This window comes from Paramormyrops kingsleyae, chromosome 11 (assembly GCF_048594095.1).
Source record: "Paramormyrops kingsleyae isolate MSU_618 chromosome 11, PKINGS_0.4, whole genome shotgun sequence".
Classification (NCBI taxonomy): domain Eukaryota; kingdom Metazoa; phylum Chordata; class Actinopteri; order Osteoglossiformes; family Mormyridae; genus Paramormyrops; species Paramormyrops kingsleyae.
In genome coordinates this window covers 23,805,415-23,818,012 of record NC_132807.1, presented here as the reverse complement: position 1 = coordinate 23,818,012, position 12,598 = coordinate 23,805,415, and the positions used below count along the sequence as shown (strand labels likewise).

Here is a 12,598-nt window from a genome sequence, read left to right as displayed (position 1 = left end):
CTCTTAAATCAGTTCCAGCCTATGCCCCTCTGTTATAAAATTAAAAACAAGAAACATTTTAGGCATGTGTCATAATTAGTTCTGAGTGTGTGCATGTTTTTGTGCGCGCGTGTATGTGTGTGTTATGGGACAGTGAGCGCTTATGTGTATATTACATTGTGGGGATTAATTTTTGACATTGTGGGGACCAATTTTTTGTTCCACATAAGGGGAAACTGAATTTTGTAAATCCTGTGACTGCAATCAAAAAACTAAAAATGCCAAAACTGGGTCAGAGTTCAGCTTGTCATTGTTGCAATTATAGTTTTTCCTATAGAAATGACTGGAGGGTCCCCACAAAGTTATAATCACAAACCTGTTTGTGTGTGTGTGTCTGTCTGTCTGTCTGCCTGCCTGCCTGTCTGCCTGTCTGTCTGTCTGCCTGTCTGTCTGCCTGTCTGTCTGCCAGCCAGGGTTCAGGAGAGGTGTGTACGCAGTTTTGCTAGCTAAATAAAACACAATAGCTGCCTAATGGACTCCCCAGGAATCCATGCATCCAGCACTTGCACCAAGCTGACTACAGCTGTCGTTTTGTAGGTATTGTGCCGGCACCATGCCCTGGGGAAACCCCAGTGAGCACCGTGACTTCGAGCCACAGAGGCATGATGACGGCTACATCGAAGTCATCGGATTTACCATGACCTCCCTGGTATGAGAGAGTCATTTCCCCCACAGGCCTCATAACTGTATAAGCAAACACAGCATGAGCATTTGGTCTCAGCCTGACTCTCACCATTTACCTGGAAAATGATTTTAATGTATTAAAAATGCTTGCTGAGTGTTTCTGTATTATATACATGGAAACCATTCAAATGTGTGAATTATGATTCTGTTGCATGGAAGAAAATTAATAACAAAAATTATGCAAAATAGTGATTAATCAGTGGATGCCTCATACAGGACTAAAATTTGTTTTTATAAAAAAAAACTCTTCCAAGTAAAACCAAAATTTTCCCTTTTTGTATTCTAATCACAACACCGTATCTAAATGGTAAGAAGCAGGATAAAAACAAAGTTCATTTTATTTCCTTTACAGACATTAGACAGTACGTCTGTTTTATTATTATTATTTTATTTATCGGTATTATTATTGTTCATGCTTCATGCGAGTTAGCTAGCTATTGGTAGCTAACCCATGACCAAAGCTCATTTCCTTATTCCTTCAGGCTACTCTTCAGGTTGGAGGCCACGGAGTGCGGCTGAACCAGTGCCGAGAGGTGACTCTCACCACCAACAAGTCCATCCCCATGCAGGTGGATGGGGAGCCCTGCAGATTGGCCCCCTCCATCATCCGCATCTCGCTGAGGAACCAAGCCAACATGGTGCAGAAGACCAAGAGGAGGACCTCCATTCCCCTGCTGAATGAGTAAGAAATATTTTAGGAAACTTGGGGATGACGCTACTGCCCGGTCAACACTTAATGTCTATTTTCCATCCATTTTCCAAACTGCTTATCCTACTGGGTCATGGGGGGGTCAGGAGCCTATCCCAGAAGCTATGGGCACAAGGCAGGGAACAAACCAGGACAGGGGGCCAGGTCATACTCACACACATGCAATTTAAGAACCCCAATTAGCCTCAGCATGTCTTTGAACTATGGGGAGGGAGAATACCCAGAGGAAACCCCACGACGACATGCGGAGAACATGCAAACTCCACACACATGTAACCCAGGCGGAGACTCGAACCCTGGTCCCAAAGGTGTGAGGCAACAGTGCTAACCACTGTACCACCATGCCACCTCTTAGTGTCTGCTATGAATGAACACATCTGGGTTTCACACAAGACCTACATGTGTCCTTTCCCAGGTCTGTGGTATGACATCACCTGTCATTGTCTCCTAATCCTTCTGGCACTTTTACTGATTTAAGTGGATGACGTTAACATTTCTGTGCTACAACATGGCTGTACCTTACCTAAGGACATGGATATATAACACATTGCTAATGATGTATATTTTAATGACTCGCTAAATAACAAGGTGAAATAATGATAAGGTTATTTGGGCATAAGCAAATTACAGAGAATGACAGGGCTTTAATGCACTAGCAATTACGGCATAATTATCCATTACTGCAGTAAATAATTATAATGTTATGTTAAGTTTATCCAGTGAGCCAATAATTTATTGGAGAAAAGATTTTGAAAAGCAGAATAAAATTACTGCAAGTTATTCAATACCTTACTGTTTAAAGTTACATTAATGTTAAATTCAATATTATTTGTTTCACATGTAAGATATAAAGAATTTATACTCGGAAGACCTTTGCTGAAGGGAAGGGCACACTGTAATTACCTGAACGTTGTGCAGGTGTGCGAGACTGACAGAGCAGGATTTATTGGATTCGCCAAGTGCTGACAGAGATCTCCGTGACACGCAGAGAACTAACAGCCTAATCCCTGTGGAGAGGGGTACAATCTGAGCTTATCTTTCCCTCAAAGTCACGATCACATTTCTGTTCATTTTCCATTTTCCTCCGGAGCAGTCTTATGTATCGTAGCACGCTCTCTTTGATATATTTCTTTGATTGCGGGCTTTAGAAAACCCTGCAATCTTCTTTCTTAGCGGCACAGCTGACAGAGCAAGGCGTCTTAGAGGGGATCTGGGTCCTATTGGCGTTAGGCCGCTTTAGTCCTCTGTAGTCTGGACGTAGGAGGGAATGCAACAATTGGTCTGTCTTTCATCGGATGGATTAAACGGCCATGTTCCTCTGCCTTTTTCTTGCCCTTTAGTGATCTTCACATTGACTGGTTGCCTACAGGGGTGCTGGTAGAATTGAACGAATACTCCTCTCTTCCAAATAAGTAGCCTGGAGAGTGACAAGACACAAGAGGGGAGAAAGAAAAAGAGTAGGCTGCCAAGATCTCTGGGATGCAAACTGATCAAGACACAAATTGATTTACCATTTCCGTATTGATCACATATTTTTGAATATAGTTTCTGCATGAAGTAGATTAACCATCATGATTGATTAATGATGAATGAATGTGGAATCAGTAAATTAGTTACTGGTTAATTAATACATTAAATAGCTATGTACTACTATCTTATTTGTGCCCCCTCAAGAAAACTCTTACCTAAGGCTCTTTCCCATTGCACCAGGCACTGTACTGCTGTACTGTATTTAGAGGCTGGGTATTCGCATAGCAAACTAACAATGAGCACTTTGCAAGTCCCACTCCAAAGTACCTAAGTACCAAAAAGTATCCCAGCTAGTTTGGTACCTGGAACTTTTGGTACTGGTACTCAACCAGAAGTCAATGGAAAAGGAACTAAAAGAACCGTACCAAAAGTACTGTACCCGGTGCAGTGGAAAAGCACCCCTAGTTTTCTTTTTCTTGGAAATCTCTGAAAGTTAATAACTAAGAGAATCAATTCCTGTCCTTCATTCCCTCACTTTTGTGTTAAAGTTTGCATTATGATGCCAGGAAGCCTGGGTGGCTCTCAGTGATCCAAACCGCAGGAGCCGGGGAATTTCAGAGCGGTGGGGGCGAACCTCCACTGAGAACCCCTGAGGCGGGGGGGTGGGGGGAATAGGAGTCACAGGACAAGAAAGAAATGTACGCAAGCACAACAGGTCACACATGTGCACAATGGGATCTGGTCTACATTACTGTCAAAACAAAAATGGAATACCCTGGCATGTCCAGGCACTGGAAATGACTACCAGGTGTAGCAAGACAACACCAAACAATTACAGTGACCCCCCCCCATCCCAAATGAAAGAAGGGTAAAATAATAGTTTTTTGATGCGATGCCTGTATTATAGTGTCATGGGTCCTAGCTGAGATGTTTATTCGTTCCTGCTGTGCCACGTGTCTGTTAAGACACCTTATAACCGGGACGATTCACTGACCAGCCGACATCCTGTCCCCTGTTATTTAATAAATGTTATTTTATATTTTACTGTGTTGTTCATGTTATTTCATTTATATATTTTACTATATATGCAGTACAGTCGAACCTCGGTACAACGTATCCCGTTTATAACGTTTACACCAATACAACGTTCAAATTTCAATGTCCCGAATTCGCGTAATGCATTATTCAATTTGCTGGTATCGCTTAGAACCTACACCTTTACAGCGTAAACTTCGATATAACGTATGATTTTCAGAGGAAAATAGGCAAACTGACCTTCGTTACAACGTACAGCCTCATCTTCCGAGCGCGCGTACAATTCATAATCGGCTGTTGCTGGCCATCTACATCGCTTAGCAACGCCTAACTGTATGAACCTATCCTCACGAAGCATTCCACGCCGGCCGGACTCCTTGCATGCAGCCCCCGTTTTTTCATGGTTTTGCATGGTGTCATGGTATCGAAATTTATTTCAGCCAATTGAATCATACAGGTGCATAATTTCGGTTTGACATTAGGTCACAGTAAGGCGATTTGAACGATAAGCCGGCAGTGGATTTTGCGTTATGTCGGCTGTCTATGAGTAACTGATATCAACATAGTTTGAAGAATATAGTTCCTATTTAGAATAGGAACTATATTCCTCAAACTACACAAGCTGTATGTCATAGTGTCAACTTGAGGGGTGTTTTATAAAAGTTTTTTTATATACATTTTGTGTTCTATCATTCATTTTGAGGGACTTGGTTACACCGTACTATGGTTATAACGTACAAATTCTTAATGTCCCCCGAGGTACGTTGTAACGAAGTTCGACTGTATTTGTTAATTCTTTCTAAACTGGAAAATACTTTGGGTCAGCACCTGTTGTTTTTAAATGTGCCATATAAATAAATGACTAAACTTGACTTGACTCTGTCCCGACAGCCAGCTTCCCGTCCCGGAGCAGCTTCATATCCACGTCAGCCGCATCAGCATGCTGGACTACGAGGCTTTGCATTATGACAAGGAGAAGCTGAAGGAAGCCTGTAAGTGTCGCTGCTCCCACCGCGCCGGACGGCGTCCGAACACAGACCCCAACCAGGCCCTGAGCCATGGGTGTAACTCGAAAAGTAAATGGGGAGTTTTAACTTGTGCGCTCATTCTTGGCCAGCTGAATGCTGAGCAGTTAATATTCCATTTTATGCTGAACGAAACGTGTCTTTATTTCTCTTTGGGCTTCTACATTCTGTTGCCAGCTTAATTTTAAACTGCCTTCATATAATAAGTCAGTGAGTCAGTACCTGGGCTCCCCTGTTGATGAGCAGAAGGAGCTATATAAGTTACATCATATCATCATTGGAAGGTTGCAGGTTCATATCCCATTGTTGCCATAATGATGTCACCATTGGGCCCTAAATCACCGGTGTAGGTTTAGTTTGAACAGTGGTGGAAATCAAACCCCCTTGCCCGCCCCCCCCCCCCCAAACGTACACAATACTCCCATAATGTTGCTAGGTACATGTCACTACCGTCCATACCAGTCTACACCCCTGCCATAGAGCAAGGCCCTTAACCCCAGTTCTTTGCAGGGTCTGGTGGTGCCTGCCTTCTCGATTCAGCATTTGCTAAATAAACACAAATACATTCATTCAGAAAAGTTGGCTTTTCTGAGGGTCGGACCTGATTAATGAACATAAAAGAGCAAAGGAACCGAGGAAAGTTTAGTTTCGGCAGCTTTTCTAGCAAAAAAGAAACATCATCATATCAGAGATATGCTGGTCCTGTTTGGGTATTTTCTGGGGTGCCTATTAAAACGTAAAAATTGTATATGCAGATGATGTGTTGCTAACAAGATTTCTGTCGAAGGGGTGTACCCATTAAACATCTAAAAATGGAATTACAGTAATTGGGCATAGGGAGTCATTTCGTGTTATTTTCTGTGCTTGGTGTGAAGAGGCTAGATTAGCACCTTGTCTTATCTATGCTTGTTACACTGGCTGGCTTAGTGTGCAGGACTGGCCAGACATCAAGCATATGAGACTCTAATGAGGACAGAGCTCCATGCTGTCACTAATTGATGCCCCAAAGCTGCAGACCTTCCTGTCTGCAATGCAGGTCTCCCTTACACTGTACCTTTGCCAACACTGCTGGGTAATAGTTCCAGTACACAAACAATGTTTGTTTGCAAATACAAATGTGCCACCAAACTTACCTAGATGATTTCTCTACTAATTTATTTGTTTGTATTTGTTTTTTTTTTTCTTTCAAAAGCCATATGACAAACATTTGTTTCTATTTCGTTTCAAGCGTCAGGTAGTCTGTTTAGTCTCAACTTCAAAAGCAAAATCTAATTAATACAGCTCGTTGCAAACAATGTTACATAAGCGACAGGAGTTAAGTTGTCAGGTGACACAATTTTGTTTGACTGCAAAAACGCTTTCATTTGTATTATGCATACGCGCACTTCAGAGCACTAACCATATCACTGCAGTGATAATTGCTGTCTGAGGTTATGCTCTTTCATGGTAAATTCACATTTTGATTGGACGAGGTCTGGATGTAATGGACAGGAAACAGGGAGTCTGTGCTTACTTACTGCATAAGCAGCGTTCTTAAAAGTAGAACCACTCTGTGTGTGAAACACCCAAATTCTGTAGCTAAGCATTAGACGTGAGTGCTTGCGGACTTGCTGAGATTGCTCCTTTCGAGCACCTCTCATATGCATGAAATGTACTCACAAGGACTGGCATGTCTACTATAAAATGTTGCGGTCCTGCATATCTACACTGTCCCCTTGCAATCCCTTAGTCAAACAAATCATTCACTTCTGACAATCCACAAAACTCCTGTTCTCTGCATATCAAAATTTAGTGAATAGTGAATAGTGAATAGTGATACACACATATATAAATGGACAAATTACTTCTTTGTTATACTACACAGTTTGTGTAGCTACCTTGTCACTACCTGTATAAAGGTCAGCTAGATATGGAGCTTCCTGCCAGATGCTGAAGGAAAGGTAATATAGTCGGGCAGCTACTGTGAGCAGCAGCAGAACAGCAAGCAGAGGGGCCCTGAATCACATTAAAGGCTATCAGTTCTACTGTCGCTAGGCAACGATGCGCCGCTGCATTCGAGCTGCCAGATCTCCGCAGGGAAAGTTCAGAGACGTCCTGAGGAAGAGAGTTATGGCTTTCCAGCCCCGCTGCCAGTATTCACGCTCGCTCACTTTAGCCACGGAAACACGTCTAACATTTACGTATGTTTTTAAATTAAACCTTAGGGTTCCAAGAAAGTTTCAGCATTGAACGGTGGCCAGTCAGCTGGTCCTGCAGTGTGACAGTGAGGGGGTGGGGCTATGGGTCTGTGCAGTGTTCCTGCTCGGGGAGTATCTGGATTCCTGGAGAAATTCATCTGGAAGGAATATCCAGATTCTCTGTATTTGAAAAGAAGTATACTGTAATGCATTTTACCTTACCTTTTAATGATTCTGTTTTTACACACTTAACCGTTTCACAGTGTTTTGGTATTTTGTGTGTGTGTGTGTGTCTATGTCTATATATGATTTGTTTCACTGTTTTTACTGGGTATTGTCTTGGCTCATGTGTCTTTTCTTCGAAAGAGGAAATGGGCTAAGTATTTGTTTAATAGAGGCATTTATAATGTGCTTTTATATTGTATAAGAGTTGTATGGTAGCAATGTTAAACTTTAACTGCACCCTATCTCCTGTCCATCCCTGCCAGCAATCCCATTGGGCATCATTGTTGTCCCAGGAGACAGTGACCTGGAGACCTGTCGCTCTCACATTGAGAGGTTACAAGAGGTAAAGAGAGAGTTCTGTGCGACGGGGCAGTGAGGGGGGATTAGGAGAGGGATTCTGAAGAAGAATCACAAAAAATTAGTCAAAAGAATGGTAGAATGTGAAAGGAAGGCTTGGTCTGATGAAGACAGGGGTTGGTGAAGACCAAGGTTGCCGCCAGTGTCCCTCAATGCCCTGCCACATTGTCCCTGCTCAGGGCCTCTGTCACCTTCATGTCCTGCTGGTTTGTATTCTGCTCTGATGTGACAGTTAGGCAAACCAGTACAAAAATCCTTCAACACCATCATAGGAAATGCATGTTTAGGTGTAAACAGTAATACACCAAAGCATCACACTTCCTCTGTTTCAAGACTGAGATGAAATAACTGGAAGAAGAGTCAATGTTTAAGCTCTGCCCAGAATTTTAATTTAATTTGATTCCTGTTTTGCTCTTGTTCCCCAAAATTAAAAAAAAAAAAAAAAAAAAGCTTTGCACGTCAGTCATTATTAATTTGCTTTTGATAATGAGAGCAGGGGGAGAGACAGTGTGCTTTGACACTCCTGAAATTAATTCTTTGACAGACTGCATCCTGGGCAGCTTTTGACTTTCACAATCCTAAATTATTGAAATATCACTTGAAAGCCTCAAGTTCTTCTTACCTTGTTAAATGACCCTGTTATATATATATTTATGGCTGCAGGCTGTAAAGCTACCGTTGTACCAATATAGAAGCATAATATGGAATTGGTTAGACGGCATTACTGACCCCAGGGTACCTTTCTGTTTGTTTTCTAGGGGGATGATGGTACAAAGTCAAGGACACAGAAGCTCTCAACCAAATGGTGCTTCTTAGACTGTGAGTACCCCTCCCCAACAAAAACGTCAGGCTTCTTGAATAGTGGTATTTCACTGATTTTAACCCATTTTTTGCCCTCCATTTAAAAGTACTGTAAAAATATCAGATGTTGCTTTGATGCCAGAACCTAACCATTCATACAGCAGATGCGGAACAACATGTCAAGTTACAAAGTTACACAAAACTACTAGTACTACTGATCCCTACTGTTCTGAAAGCTATGGGGATCTGGTTCAGTCTGTGCAAGGAAGGCAGGGAAGTTCTGCATCATTATACTTTGCTTTTGTGGGTATTCGGCTTGTAGAAATAGTATGCTGGTAACAATTGCCAACAGTGTTTTCTGTGGCGTTGTCATGGAGATGGTCATAGTACTCTTGTCATTGTGCTCCATCCCTGTCAGACTTCCCTGCTCAGATTCTTTTTCTGCGAGCTGCACAAAGCTGCTCTGTGCATTCCAGTTGGTCATTTTGATTATTTTAGACTTTCTAATTGAATCCCAGAACAGCAGTTCATTTGGCTACAGCTAAAGAAGCCATCTCACAGTGAGCCTTGAGCGTGGCTTTTGCTGTTGAAATGTGAAATAGCAGAATGTTCCCACCCTGGGGAATAAGGCTATTTTCAATAGTTTTGCTGAGCACACAGTGGTAGGAGGCCCACTGCATAGGGACAATAATGGGACCATATTCCTGTCACATCCTCAGCTGAAGCTGTGAACTGAGGTTCCTCTCAGTTTTGTGAGCTCTTTGAAAAGATCAGTTCCTTGTTCTTAGGCTTAAACCATTATTTTTTATCTTATTCCACTGGCTACCTTCTTTCTTGCAGCATCAATTGATCCATGGTCCTTCTGAACTAAGATTGTTGAAGAAATCTTTAGCAACCAGTTTTATATATATATATATATATATATATATGTGTGTGTGTGTGTGTGTGTGTATATATATATATATATATATATATATATATATATATACACACATATATACACATTTTTTTTTTTTTTTACGGCATTCAGTTTTAAATTTATATGCATTAACAGTCCGGTCATTTATCAAGCTCTCAAGTATCCCGAAGGTTGTGTCGGCTGTGTAGCCTTGGAGCACAGAGATGCATGGGCAGTACCCAAGGCTAATAAATTAAGCTTTTTTTGCCTTGAGTTGCACTTCACCTGTGCTTGACCCCATTAACACTTCACAGAAATAATAAATAAACGACAATACGATAGTACTTCTGAATGGCACCATGGAAACGATAAGCAGTTAATTGGCTGAAAAGAGTAACAATACAACACCTAGACTTACAAAAGCCTATGAGATGTGAAGATATGCAGCATGATATGCAACATTGTTGTTCAGTAATCTGTCTGTGGTAAATTTGGCCTTCTACTTTCATACATTAAAAATTCTTTCATAGACTAAAACATATATCTAATGGCAGTCTTAACAACATGAAGCAACAGCAGATTTTGTGTAACTGTTTTTGTTAGTTAATATTTGCTGGCTTAGGATCCACTCAGTCTGTAAACAGCCTTCAGTCGCCTCTTTGGCATGACAGGCATGACAAGACCAAAATAATCATTTATCCCCAAAGTGTTCCAGTTGATGTTATTCATTCATTCATTCATTATTCATTATTCATTATCATTGCTTTGGAGACACTCCAGTAAAGTCACACCCTCGATTAACACTGACACTTTCTCCTCAATGGCCTCATTATACAAGGTCCTGTTCTTCCTCTTTTGTTTTGCAGGGTTATTAAACTTGCCAAAATTAGATAGTCTCAGCACAGGTGTGCCCTGTGATGTCCCAACGAGGTTTTAAAATACATTTGTAATTAATAGTTGAATTTTCTGCCAAAATGAAAGGTTACATGACATTAGCTAAATAAATACTCCAACAAATCAATTGAGGACCGAGGTTGGGTGAGATTTATGCACTTTTGGTGACACTGAGGGACCAGAATTGAGAAGTCCTGTCCCATCATATTTCACAATTAGTATTAACTTAACTTCATAATAACTTAAACTTCATGGCTACATGGAAACAGTCCAGAAGATTCGACCAGAAAATGAAATCTTATCCCCATTTCCTGGAATTCCAGACCACAGCTGGAATGCTACATGCTAGACCGGTGTTTCTCAAACCAGTCTTTGCGGCCCTCCAGATGATCCACGTTTTTGCTCACTCCCAACTCCCAGGGAACTGGGAGAGAACAAAAATGTGGCCAACTGGCGGTCCCCATGGACTGGTTTGAGAAACATTGTGCTAGACCATGTTACATTTATTGTGATGCTTTCCAACAGTAGCCTCCTCTGTGAGCAGAAGCCTATAAATCATTAAAATCTCTGTATCGTGTCTTTGCAGCAACAACAGCAGATCGATTTTACAGAATAGATCGAGCTCAGGTAAGGTGGTATTTGGTTATGAAATAAAATACAGACTAGTACAGTCTGTCAGTTGTCTGTAATTTTGTTGCTTCTGACTTGTTTCTGACTGAATGTTTCTAAGTAGCTGTTGCCGCCGTTGTCGATTGAGGGGATGAGAGGAATGTCTTCTCTTTCCTCCATCATTTGATCGCCTGAGTCACAGGGGTCAAGTACATGTGCTAATGGCAAAAGTGTCCTGCTTGTTCTTCTTCCGTAGGAGCACTTGAATTATGTAACAGACCTCTCCCAAGATGAGCTATTCATCCTGGACCCGGAGCTGGTCGTGAAGGAGACGGTTGGCACTTCTCCTGGAATGCCTCATCTGGTCGAGTCCTCGGGAGAATACCCAGATGGGAGCACGCAGTTTGCCTTCCCAGAATCCTCTTCTCCACCCTCCTCGTCAGCCCCCAGGTAATGGGTTGCAATGTTTTTCTTTTTCTTTTTCTTTACACATATTCAAAAACGTCACTGTCTGGGAATTCGAATACAAAAAAATGTGCTTTGTATTTTTTTTTCAACTGTGTTTGTGAACAAATGCATGACATTTACTATTTTATCAATAAACCACCAGTTTTTTAATGTAATTGCACTTCAGTCATTACATGCAGGCAGGCACAGAAATATACTTAATACAGTATACTTAGAGGAATAAAAAAACCCATTTTTTGACAGTCGGGTTATGATATTGATTTTTTTCTGCAAACAGTACCAGTTTAAATAGATTGCAGTTGCTGTTCACCAGTTTTCTTCAAGTGCAGTATGAAATACACAAAAGACCGTTGAATGCATGAGTGTACGTTTTATGTAATTTATACATTCAGTTTCTTAAGCAGTTGGCTCTTGAATTAATAGCAATTTGTTTAAAATAGTGTGTTAGTTTGAATTAAGCCACTAATGCTGTGGTTACTCTTTGTAAATAATAGCGCTGTTTGAAGTTTGGTAACTAGACAAATAAAGTACTGTGAACACTAAGAATCAGTTTTACTTCTGGTGCATTTTGCAGTATCGTTTTGGCAGTTATTGTGTAGCTCCTGTTCCAATGCTAACTTGCATCTCACTAGTCCTTCATTTGAAGCTCAGCAAGGTTGCAATTGTGCCTGTTTGGGTCTTTGACAGCTTTATGCTTAAGATGTACTATCCGTCGCGGTTGTATGTGGCTTTGGACAAATGCATCTGCTAAATAAATAAAAATAAGTGTTCTAATGGTCACTGCTTTCAGAGAAGTGACATTTTGGTTGCTTATTGGTTCTGAAATAGTTGTGAAAGTCTGGAATGGACTGAAAGCACCTAAATCCTCAGCTTTCTCTAATTGCTGTTTTCCTCTTAATTATTCACCTTGGGCTTGTTCAGTTTTCACCCGAGGAGACCAGCCGTCTGGTGCTCCGACTGGGGAGGTAATCATTTGGGTGAAGATTTAACAAGAGGTTGACTCAAGTGCAAATTCTGTGCTTTTCTTAGGTCCTTCAAAAAAAAAATTAATTATGAGGCTTGCTTCCTGGGCTTTGGCATTCGCTGTGACTTTGTGCAGAGACGGTGTCCAAACTTGGGCACTCACAGGCTCGTGGACATCCAGCACAATTGTCTGGGCTGGAGTGCATAACAGGATCTTAAGGGTTTGCACTGGGGTTTATTGTAG

General features: G+C 41.4%; 1 protein-coding gene across 11 annotated transcripts in view; it reads left to right on the top strand.

Annotated features, from left to right (window-relative positions):
• Window positions 1-12,598, top strand: part of LOC111858227 (diacylglycerol kinase zeta-like) — an 85,717-nt gene that overhangs the window by 56,693 nt on the left and 16,426 nt on the right. For all 11 annotated transcript variants that reach the window (XM_023839804.2, XM_023839800.2, XM_023839801.2 and 8 more), the window contains 7 exons: window positions 577-688; window positions 1,206-1,405; window positions 4,829-4,929; window positions 7,628-7,707; window positions 8,480-8,540; window positions 10,901-10,941; window positions 11,180-11,373. In XM_023839804.2, the coding sequence (XP_023695572.1) occupies window positions 577-688; window positions 1,206-1,405; window positions 4,829-4,929; window positions 7,628-7,707; window positions 8,480-8,540; window positions 10,901-10,941; window positions 11,180-11,373 (789 nt within the window). The remainder of the gene's footprint in view (window positions 1-576; window positions 689-1,205; window positions 1,406-4,828; window positions 4,930-7,627; window positions 7,708-8,479; window positions 8,541-10,900; window positions 10,942-11,179; window positions 11,374-12,598) is intronic.